The sequence below is a fragment of the Toxotes jaculatrix genome, chromosome 9 (genome assembly GCF_017976425.1).
Source record: "Toxotes jaculatrix isolate fToxJac2 chromosome 9, fToxJac2.pri, whole genome shotgun sequence".
Taxonomy (NCBI): Eukaryota; Metazoa; Chordata; class Actinopteri; family Toxotidae; genus Toxotes; species Toxotes jaculatrix.
In genome coordinates, this window is record NC_054402.1 from 1,307,497 (window position 1) to 1,319,787 (window position 12,291).

Genomic DNA, 12,291 nt, shown 5'->3' on the forward strand with positions numbered 1-12,291 from the left:
GTACAGGCTTGTTGCCTAAAATAGTCATTTTTACGCAGTAGCTCCCACTGTGCGACCGTCTGATACGCCTTAACATCACACGACTCTGCTCTAATTTCCTTCCACTACATAAAGACAAATATCCTCCCAACATCCTCCATGTTCCTGAACATCTTTGTTGTTCTTTACCTCCTGGTAACTGTTTACCTTAGTTCTGGTTCTACATCCCCCTCAAGCTGGCGTGAAGCGTAACTAAACATAAAGCTGCAACGAGTTTCTGATCATTTGTATGCAGCTCCACGTTCAGGAGCAAATATTTCAGACCAACTTTTTCTGTCTTCTTTTCACTTCAGAGCAAACCTTAGTGTTACCTCTCGAAAATAAATGAGTACAAACAGACTAAAGCTGGCTGCAGGTGAAAACAAAGAATTTATCCTTTGTGTGTGTGTGTGTGTGTGTGTGTGTGTGTGTGTGTGTGTGTGTGTGTGTGTGTGTGTGTGTGTGTATATATATATTAGATTTTTTTCCAGAAGAAACACTGTTAAAATGATGACAGTTACTAAAATGCTACTAAACCAAAGCATCTTCTTGAAACTAATTCTTCAATTATGTTTTTTTAACAACATACTGTAGATGCTAAACCATCACCTGCTCATCTTCGTGTGTGGTAACATGTTGATTGATTATGAAGGTAGAAAGACCGGCAGCAGCAGCCAAATCACTTTAAATGGAAATGAATGCAAACGCAGGACAGCAGGCGGTTGCCTGAGAAGCCTTACCATCGAGCTCCTCCACAGAGATGCTGGCCAACACGTCGCTGTCACTGTCGGACAGCGAGCGGCTCAGGTAGTTCCCCTTGTAGAGCAGACCTGCCGTCACATGGTGGAACGGCATCTTCTCCCTGAGAGACAGAAGGAAACATTTATACAGTGTGAAGGAAGGAAAGAGGAGCTGAGGACAAGATTCATCTGAACAAACAAACACCATTTAAAAGCTCTGCATGTTTCTAAACAGTGTTTTTCAGCAGGGGAACTCCCGTCGCAGAACTGACCTGTGAGCTGCATAAATCCCATTTCAACCAAACTTAAAAATAAGTCAGGTGAACAGTAACATGAAATGTGATCCCATAAGCGGCTACAGAGGGCTCGCTTGCCCATTTGTGATATTGGTGAAGCTAAAACAAATTAAGTCCGAGGGGCAGAGCATAAACAAGATCTATGAATGAAGCAGAACTCATTCTCTAATGGGAAAATCACACTGAGGGAAACCCATACATATATAACCAGAAGTAAATGCACTGAATGTGTGTGTGTGAACACTGTATGCGCAAATGTGACTGAGACAATTAATTATTCAATAAATCGAAGCCCACGGGCGCAGGAGGAAAATAAGAGCGCGCAGAGCAGAGAGATTCGGGCGACTACTTCCTCCTCTCTAATTGGATTTGGGCTCGATGAGCACTGTGAGGAGATGCTTCCGAGACAGATATTACCCAGAGAGCAATGCAGAGCAGCGAACTTCTCTGAAGCGCTGGGCTCCTCCATGTGTTTGGCTCTTTCATCTGTTGAACTTTACATCATATTTTCTGAAGAGTCAGGAAAGCCACACAATTACAGAAGCTTTGAAAACAGAAACAAAAAAAAAAACCTTCAACATTTAACGTGAATTTCAAAGTTAAATACGGTCTGTGGGAAACTGGACGACAAGTTAACGGTGCAGCAGCGTCCCTGCACCACACACTCCGCTCTGTAATGATCCATACTTAATGCAACAATGGGTTTACAACCAGCATTTTATTAGTGTTGTTCGTGCTTTATCAGTAAAAAAAAACATTTTAAGAACCTCTGAATTGTCTGATAGCGAAAATAAATTCCCCCAAGCTTCTGTATTTTCCTGTAATAAACCTTCAGCTACACTGAAGGATGAAAGTACGTTTATAGAAGTAACACAATGAGATCTCTTCAATGGGCAGTTTGGCTACTTGCAAATCTGCACATAACTTACATTTATACCTGAAGCAAAAACTGAGAAACTCAAATGACCTTTTAGAATTTACTTAGTCACTTTCTAATTGGCCATTAAATTTTATTAAAGTTTTATTTATGATATACAAAGAATGAATAATGGAATTATTAGCCACAAATAAAGCTGTACAAGTCATGCCTTATAAGAAAGTGGTATTTTATGTTTTGGTGAAATGAAATGGTGAAATGGTGAAATGGTGAAATATGCACAGCCGAGACACAAGCACACTTCAGACAGCTTCTTAAACAAGACAGGAACGAGCTGCACATTATATCTGAGTTTTAAAAAAAAATCAAGATGGACATGAGAGAGCACATCTCAGTGTGTTTAAACTGAGCCCAGCAGAATCCCAACTCTGTTGTTTTTTCCTCAGCAGTGGAAGTAAATTATGTTGGAATTTCCGTCCAGTAATTGCTAAAATATCTCCTTAATTTTTTCTGCTACCATTTGCCCCTTTTGAAGGCTTTTTTCCACCATGTCCAGCACCTGCCAGAGCCAATGTTTCACTGGTTGGAGCTGCCAGCCATCCTTTGCCTCACAAATTGAAAACTGGCCCCTGCATATTTCTTGTTTGTCAGTTTAATAATCAGGCATATCAAGACGTCTGCAGCTACGCGTAAAGCCCTTTTTACGACCAGCTTTCTTCACACGTAATGTCAGGAGTTTTCACTTCCTAATTCATCAATTATTCAGTCATCTCTCAGCTGTCGTTATGAATATTACAATCATCCCTCTTCTCTGCTCTTTCCATATTATCGTTACGAGACAGCCCATAGATCGTCAGCCGTCACACGCAGGTGTATACTATCCTTGGTTTCCGTCGCTGCGGCCAACGTGAAGAAGTATTGATCAGAATGATTTACCATGCAGGGACAGAATTTACATACATTTCATTACAATGAATTCTTCAGGAGCAGACTCTGCAGTCAGCGGTGAATAAATGAATAACGTGAATGCATTTTCAGTGGTTTTGGTTTGGGGATTAAATTAAATGCATTAAAGTTATGCAGGTCAAACTTTGGGCTTTGCAATGGCAAAAGTCGTGTGTGTGTGTGTGTGTGTGTGTGTGTACACTGTGTGAGGATGGAGGGCGACTGTGGCTCCCATTATGAGTTTTCTCACATTTTTTTGAGTCAGCATTCTTAAGTCACCTGTTCATCTGGCTAAAAGCTCGTAATAACCAGCACCGAGCAGAGACACTGACGGACCTTTACTGTGTCATCTCCCGTGATTTTGTTGATATTGCTGATTACCACAGTTGGAAAAGTCTGAGAAGCAGTGGAGGAAAACAGAGTCTGGAGGCTGGACTCAGAATCAGAGGTGGAAAGTACTAAAGCCTTTTCAGCACATTCAGAAATACTTTTTACATTTCAGAGAGAGATGTTCAGTTTCTGCTCAGCTGCATCCTGATGGCTGTATTTCCTGGGATTTATAAAACCTGACGGATTATTGGAGTTTAAACACCTGCAACAACTGGAGTATTAAGAACAGTGCAGAGATAATAAACTGACGAGTCAGTCGACTGAAAATTACCCGACGTTTAAGCAGTTGTTCTAAATGGGCTGTGTGATGACACTCCACACAGTTTTCTGCTTTTCTCTGCTTCAGACCTTTGTAAAAGTCTTTGGACTGTTTGGACAAAAACAAGCAGTTTCAATGTAGAATCAACACATTAAATGAAGCACAGCATTAGTTCGGACAGAGAACTGAAGCCACCGCTGTACTGGCTGCTTGGCATCAGCCATTTTCATACAAGCCTCACAATCACCAGTGAACCCACTCATGTTCATGCAGGCGTGGACATTATAGCCTGATATTTATTGCCATCATTTCACTGATATGCTCATGCCAGTGTCGTCTGCTAGCACCACCGCAGCCTCCTCCTCCTGTTCATGGATGTTTATTAAGAGGGGATCGGTCCTCACTGCCGTTCAGACTCCACCAGCTCTAACGGTAAAACCATTTGCTGCTGTGGAACTCCAACAGTCACACACAGCTGTGCAGAGGTGACCTGGCTTCTCAGAGTCCGTGACACAAACACAACGGCTGCATCTCTGAGCAACACCAACTAAATGTACGAACGTGTTCGTTCTTTTCCAATGACTCCAAAAGAGCGAGCGCACCAAGGAGGACGAAACCTGACGCTGCTGGTAAACACACACACACACGTAGACCTGCCTAAGCACACAGAGAGCACGGCACACTAACAGGAAATAAGATTTTTACTGCAATATTTTACTATAGTATCTCCTGATGTTTATTAATGCAGAAGATGAAGCGTGAGATAATGTGCTGAAACAGTAAAACACCTGATCTTCAACCCCTTAGGAAGACAGTGCAGAGCAGAAGTGTTCACAGCCTTCAGCATCATTACACTTGATTAAATTGATCAAAGGTCTCAGCTGAACACGCTAATTTGCCCTTCAGGGGCAGAGAACAGCAATCACTTAAATCAGGAGGTGATCACCGCAGCCTCGACCAAGACCACATCTATTTTTCTCTCTCTCTCTTTTTCCCCCTCATCAAATAGCTATTCCCTGCTTACTCTGATATATCAGTTCCATAGAGAAAGGCGAGGATTCTAGGATTTAATGCTCAGATTGACTGGCTGATAAAAACGAACCATAGAAATGAGTTGGAGATAAAATCACTGGATGGTGCCTCTGTACATTACTGAGCAGGCTGCTCTGACAAATTCTCCAAGTCTGTGAGGGTACACACAGATGCTTTTCCCTCCTTACACTCCAGGCTGTAACCAAGGATTATTTGTACTGTCAATGATCTATTTGATTGATCAATTCACTATTGTTTAGTCTATAAAATATTATAAAATGGAGAAAAAAATAATCTCACTTTCCCAGAGTGCGAGTTAATGTCTTCAAAGTGCATGTTCAGTCTGAGGAACAGTCCGAAACCCAACTTAACATGATAAACTGAGACAAGCGGTAAATCCTCACATTTGAGAGGCCATCCGCTAGTCACACAATCAGATTTTTTTTTTTTTTTTTTTACATATTTACCTTTACATAGGCTGAAGAAGCTATCTTAGATTTCCTAACTTAGGTTTCTTTAGTCAAGCTGTTGAATCTACACTGACAAGAAGAAATTAAGAAAATGTAAAAGCACACATGAACGTGACATGAACGTGACATGAACGTGACATGAACGTGACAGTAGAAGCAGATGAGACCTGTCCTTGTTTATGGAGTAGTAACTCAAACTTTACATCACGTTAAGGCATTAGCTGAAGCTGTTATCCAAAGTGACTTTCAGTGAGTGAGTCAGTGTCTGGCTCAAGGACATGTTGAAGAGACACATGGCTGCTGAAGGCTGCACTAGCTGTGATTGGACCTGTGGCATTTAATCACAGGGACAACCTGTCATTCTGCTGAGCTCCACTTTTTAAGCCCAAAAGTGTTTCCAAACTTTGATCAACCTCTCAACAGCCTATTGATTTCTTAGAGCTGAGTTTTCAGGAGTGACAGTTGAGTTTGACGGCTGAGAAAAAGGCGGCCACAGACAAAGGTCTGAAATCTTTGATTTGATTTCAGCAGCAGCTACAGCAACTCCGGCCTACAGACAATAAACAGCTCATCACAGACGGTTTCTGCTTTTCCTGCATTTGACGGTGACGGTGACAGGTGACGGTGACGGTGACAGGTGACGGTAACAGGTGTGCCCAAAGAAACACAGTTCAAAGAGTAAAGGAAGAAAATGTTCAACACATTATCAACCAAACTTTGCAACGACAGCATCTTGAACAAGATGATCTGATAAGTGACAGTATCTGAGTTCAGCAGGCAGCACGAGGAAGCCTTTTTCTGTTGTTTGTTTAACGGACTGCAGAGATTAAAGACGGCTGCACACACCGCAGGAGTTAATGATGATGTTTAAATCCTGAGGATGATGATGATGATGATTATATATTTTCTTGTTTTCATTCAAAGTGTATCAACCACAACAAAACTATTTGAGGGCAGCCAGGCAGTAGACAAACTATTACCTCATCGTTATAATCCTTTTAATTCTTTCCAGTGTTGTTAAGACTGGGTCACAGCAGAACTGAACCCAATTACTGCAGAGACATAAATAAAACCACCTCCACTAAACTTGTGTGCATGCCTTTTAGGGAAAGCTGTACTACTCGTACTGACACTTCAAGGATAAGGCAAAGATGACATGACTAATCAAAACACTTTGACCCTGAAGGAAGAAGCAGTAAGCCACAATTACGCTGCTGCCATTAAAATGCTGCATGTCCTCAAAAGAACTGGTGGGAAGAGACGGTGAACTCAGTCCTCTCTGCTAACTTGTGTCCATCAACTGGACATCACAGATTACTGTCACACCTCAACGTATAAAATGGAGATCAATATCTATGTTTTTTTTTTCTTAAATCATTTTCTTTAGTCAATAAAAATGTCAAAGAAGAGAAAAAGACTGAAAAATGCACATCAATAACTTTGGAAATCCAAAACAACAGATTCAAATTGCTTGTTTGTCCAAAGTCCCTAAACAAAAACACTAAATCTACAACGATACAAAACAGAAAAAAGCAGTGAATCCTCACATTTGAGAACCTGGAAACAGCAAGTGATTGTTGTTTTGACTTGATAAATGACTCAAACAGCTGATACATTTTCTTGGCACTACAATTCAGATGGTTTCCACGTCCCTGTAAAGTGTCATTCATGTCGTGAGCAACTGCAATAACCCACAGAGACCTGCTCTTGATATTTTGTTCAAAAAGAATAATGATTCGACAACAACAGTTCTAATAAATCACCTAACTCTTTACAGGATTTAAACTTGTCCTTTTCAAGTACAGAGCAATGATCATGAGAGGACTTCTGTCCTAAGTTAATACTGTGTCCTCTGAGTGCCAAACCTCTGTCTGTCTCTATAAGAAATGAGTACTCAGCCCATGTCCCACACCAAAATACAGAGCCAGTCCTCAGTTCTGAGTCCTGACTGGTGGAAGACAGTGCAACCTGGTGAAAGGAGCACAGCTTTATTGAAAGCTTTCTGCATGACGAGGAGGCCAGATGGCAATTTCTCACATCAGACCCCGCAACACAACAGCCAATAGCAAGAGGCCGACACTGATGGGGACACGAGCAGAACATTGTGTACCAGCTAGCAGACCCTCCGGCCACAAAATCAGCTTTGCAAAGAGTGGCACATTACAATTAGGTCTAAAAATTTATGTTGAGAAAATAAACCACTCCTAGTTTAAATACATCAAGTTCTCTGAGGAGTGTAATTCCCCTTTGAAGACCAATCTGTCTCCATAACACTGATGAAAGGGCATTCCTTCCCAGCACACAGGGGCAGTTAAACCAACCATGCACCGCACTGATGACGGCTAAAATCTCTTTTTTGATCAGATCAGATTGAGGCGTGGTCACATGAGCGGAATCCTTCAAAAGTTTCCACCCAAAGAGAAAGAAACGGCAGCAAGTTTTCAGTGTACTTTCACCAGTTTGACCATTTTCCACACAAACATTCAAACAGCCGACTGGTCGTTGAATCAGCGACAGCACAGCCAACAACACGAGGTTTGCAGAGTAAACGTCAGGCTGAAGATCAAGAGGTGCTCTGGTCACACTTCAGCTTTATTGATAATCTCGCTCCGTGTATGACTCTATCCACTCACACGAGTCTGTGTAAACACGGTGAACCTTTGATAACACTGTGCACTGCTGCAGCAAACACATAAGAAGATGCTAAAAATCATCAGTGTAAAAACAGCGGGTTCGTCAGTGAGAGACATTAATTACAGACTGTTGTCGATCGTCCAGACGTTTCTGCTCTTAATGTGAGAAAAACGAAACCAAGTTATGCAACAGAGACAACAAAACAAACGTGTGTGTCAAAACCCGTCGCTGTCATTTAAACAATAAGGTGAAAAATATTACTGTGGATCGATGACTCAAGTCTGAACTATCTCTAAGAGCAATTAATGGTTAAATGACTTCCCCGAGCAGTAGATGGAGGCACACAGGTGCTTGAAAACGCCGTCAGCTGTGTGAAAAGGTAATTTATCAGACCATCGCTGCAAAACACGAGTCAGACGTTCCACAAACTGAGAAAAGAGACGGGAGCGTCCCACAGAAGTGCCACCTCGCTGCACACAGTACCAGCTGCTTCCTGCAGCAACAGACCTATTCGCTCTCTCTCTCTCTCTCTGTGTCTCTCCCATGCTGATTCTTACCCATACTGGTGGCTGTGATTGTACTCAGCAGGATACTGCAGCACAACAGGCTCCCTCACTGGACTCTCCATCACATCCACTGTCCCGTCCCTCAGGTATGGGTTGCCTGGCAAATCTCCGTTTGCCTCCGAGTGCGTCCCTGGCGGCAGCATGCCGGAGGGCTCCGCCGTCTGGGGATCGGGCTCTGTGACCTCCTCCTCCATCAGATTCTCAGATACAGTGGTGCCTCCAGCAGCAGCAGCAGCAGACTGCCTGTCCACAAACCACTAAGCCTGGCTGCCTCCAGAGTTTGGGCTTGTCCCAGAGCAGCAGCATCGGTTCCCAGAAACCCCTTGTTTAATATTTGAGCAGTGAGAGCAGCAGGTAGGACAGCTCCTCATGCTCCACTCCTTGGCTCCTCACTCACTCCCTCCCTCTCTCTCTCTCTCCCTCCCTCCCTCTCTCTCTCTCCCTCCCTCTCTCCGACACCCTCTCTCCCCTTTTGCTCGCTCACTCACTCTCCAGTGCAAACATTCCTCCACATGGGGCGACAGAGTGGGGGGCTCATTAATGAGTCCCAATGACAAGACTCTGCCCTGCCTGCCTGTAGCTGTGCTCACGGGGGTGGGTGGGTGTGTGTGTGTGGGGAGGGGGGCAGACAGAGAAAAAGAGAGACGGGGTGTATACGGACAAAAAAGGAGTGAGAGCCCAACAGAGGATGACAAAGAAAAACAGGGAGAAAGCAGGAAGCAGGACTGACCGAAGGAAGGTGAAACCAGAGCGACTGTTTTCAGGAAGAACACAGCCTTTAAATCCCGGTGGGTGACGCTTACAGTGCGCCCTGCAGGTCAACACACACAGAGCGACACAACCCCGGGTGAGCGCGCCGCCGCGCATCACAGCGTGCGCCACCAAGTGGAGCAAGAGCGCGCGTCGGCCGCTGCGCATAGTGACGGTGGGAGGGGGCGGCCGGCATCCCGGCGGGGGTCCACAGTGAGAGCTCTGCTGAACCCCCTCCACAGCTCCAGTACATCCCATCGACCTCCAGTGCGCAAGCACACACAAACACATAAACACATAAACACATAAACACACACACACACACACACACACACACAAACACACACACACATACACTTCCTGCGAGCTGCTTGATCATCTGTGTGAAACTATATTCATGCAACAGCTGCCACCATCACCATCTTATGACTGAGTGATGTCGGTTTAACATAAATACGAGCTGAGATCTGACTGTGAAACAGAAAGACGATGGACATTTCAGCACGATTTACCTTCAGCAGGTCAACAGTCAATAATCCATCTAAAAACTTTATCAAACCACAGCCTGACGAATCTCACTGCACTGAGAGGGAAATGAAAAATGAATTCTCACACACTCTCCACAGCGTCCACCATCTGAGGACACAGAAAACCACAGAAGCTGCAGCAGAGACTGACACAGACTCTAATGAGTGGACATCGGCAGGTCCTGGCAGAGCCAAACAACAGGTGCGGGCCTGCGGGGAGCGTTTAGCCTGTGTGATTTAACGCGGGCGGGAAAACAAACACATCAATGGGCTGTAATAATAAGCTCCAGCTTATCCATTTCCACCGCAGGTAATTTGCCCAATTTCACCAACTTACCTCTGAGGGTGTTGTGTGTTTGAAGGTGATGAATCAAATCCGTGAATCGATACCTTCAGTAGGATCCAGTTCAGAGACTTGAGGCGGACTCCTCAATCAGCCCCGTCGATCGATCCGTGTTTCCTGCTCTGTGATCAGGGAATTATTCCTTTATTTTGGTATCGCAGAGCGGTTTTTGATTCCCATCGTAAAAAAAAAAAAAAAAAAAGAAAGGTCTCACTGGTTGGTTTGTTTTTTTTTTTCTCCTAAAATAAAGTCCAGCAGCAGCGCGCGTTCAATCGAGTTGCACTTTTCGCCAAACTCTTATCGTTATCGTTCCACGTCGCATCCGGTTATATTCCCGGACGGAGGAGTCTAGTTAGTGAAACACCTTTCACCGCACAGGTCCGGTGACTCACAGCAAACATCCACGGACAGAAGATCCACGCACACAGGTGCCGAGCGTCGGTAAGATTGATGGAGCAGCTCGGTGGCCGAAGGAGACGCTCCAACCCAAATCAATACGCAATCGAGCAGGAGGACGGTGATTGGTTGGTTTTACTCTGGTTCACCTTCGTCGGCTTGTTGTGTCACTTTCCGCCGGACGAGTCACCTGCGCCGTTCAGGAGCATTTACCTGAGCAAATCTGTGCCATGACAGTGATTTCGCTTCTTCCTCAGCTGTTAATTTTAAAAAGGGAACACGTGTCAAGTGAACCAAAATGCAATGATGTTTTCCGGCGATAACTTTCAAAATAAAGCCCCCCCTGGCGACCACAAAACATTAAACATTTTAGTATTACTTAAACAGTTATTCTTTCTCTTTACACTCGATCTAAAACCCATTCTTAATTTTGTTTTCTTTGGTTTATTTACTCTTCATTCCTAAACATTTTTATTTTTTTAGGTTTTATTTCCAAAGTGGAATCCTCCAGTTTCCGGTATTCGCCGAGTATTAGTCTGGCTTGACTAAACTCTAAAGTACTTGATTTTTTCCAATGGAGCCTCTTTATATTTAAAGTCTTTTTGAGTTGCTGATTGGAATAAATCTTCATGATAATTTGAAATCAATGTTGAGGCGTAGATTTGTGAAAAAAACTTTTTTTTAAATATATTTTCTCACTGCGTTTGCTTGTAAATGTTTCCATCTACTGTCAGACGCCTACAGTATCTAACTGGGTCTAATCTGGTTCTGTCAAAACCACTTGGATAAAAGTTGTGGCGAGGGAGAAACAAAGACAATAAATCAGCATGAAATAACTAACAGCTTTTTTTTCCCATGGGAAAAATAAAGCTTTAAAATGAGTTTTCAGTTTTCCACTGACCACTGTGGAAATAACTGAACGTTATTTCAGCTGAAAACTGTCTTATTCCCTACGTCCCAGATCAGACTACAGAGAACACTGACTGATGTCTGCCAGAGCCAGAAACAAGACCGGTGAGCCGGACCAACCAGCAGCTCTGTGACGAACCACGGTGAATCAGAAAGGTTTGCTGTGACAGTCTGCAGGTGAGTGATTCTCTGAGGATAAAAGGGTTTTGGTGCTGGTGCTGCTGCTTTATGTGAGGAGTTCGGTTCGAAATGGAGCTGAGTCAAGTTGTGGCACCAACTCGCCAAATGAGAAGTTCAGAGGCAGTGAAGAGTACATACATGACATGTCAGTGAGATACAGTTTAAACTGTGGTTATATTCAGATGCTCTTTAAAAGAAGTTTTTACCAACACATCGAGAGATCGTTTCACCTGCAAATCAACCCTTGCTGAGTATTTGAGCCAGAACTGAACCACACACAGGAATGAAAGCTTCTGAAGATGATCAGTGAAAAGAGATTTGCAGGCTAAATCCCTGTTAGAAGCCAGTGGTTGATTTCTGGTGAAGGCTACAAGGTTGATGACAGACCACTTTCTGCACACCCACTCTCATTCTTTATTCCTATTCCTGTCAGTTTAATCAAAATGAATGCCTGTGTCTCAAAGGGTATTGTAAGTTTAATGGTGGTAATCTAGATTCAGGGTAATGTGCCCACTAAGAAAGAATGCCTGAGGACAAAAAAGACCCTGCCAAAACGCCACCCACATTGTTACCGTCATGGTTACAACAATTATTTTTCACATTTTAAGGCATTTAGAGGGTTCTCACCCAGAGTGACTTAGAGTGAGTCAGCTGGAAGGAGTCATATGGTTCAGGCGTGGATACGTACATGCTTGTGACCTTTTGGTTATTGTATAGTCTCAGACACACTGTACAAACTAAACACCAGAGACCTTCTACTGAGACGACACAAAGTCCACTGCATTACGAAACAGTGGCTCACTGTAAACGCGTGGGGTTATTCTTCTCTTAGCTTCACAGCAGAAATATCTCAGGGTCAGGGTCAGTGGACATTTATCTCTTTTTCAAGAAAGTCCCGACTAAAACGGATGTTGGCACAGTGTTTACGGGCAATAACAAACCACGCAGTAGTAAATACA

At 43.6% G+C, this 12,291-nt stretch overlaps 1 protein-coding gene across 2 annotated transcripts in view; it reads right to left on the minus strand.

Moving 5' to 3' along the window:
* Nucleotides 1–10,013, minus strand: part of caln1 (calneuron 1) — a 43,451-nt gene extending 33,438 nt beyond the window's left edge. The window contains exons 1-2 of one of the 2 annotated variants that reach the window (XM_041047192.1): nucleotides 9,842–10,013; nucleotides 759–880 (exon numbers count right to left, since the gene is read on the minus strand). In XM_041047192.1, the coding sequence (XP_040903126.1) occupies nucleotides 759–873 (115 nt within the window). In that variant the 5' untranslated portion in view covers nucleotides 874–880; nucleotides 9,842–10,013. Of the gene's footprint in view, nucleotides 1–758; nucleotides 881–8,218; nucleotides 8,608–9,841 lie in introns of those variants that run through there. The other variant, XM_041047191.1, reaches the window with a different exon arrangement.
* Between the last annotated feature and the right edge of the window lie 2,278 nt (nucleotides 10,014–12,291).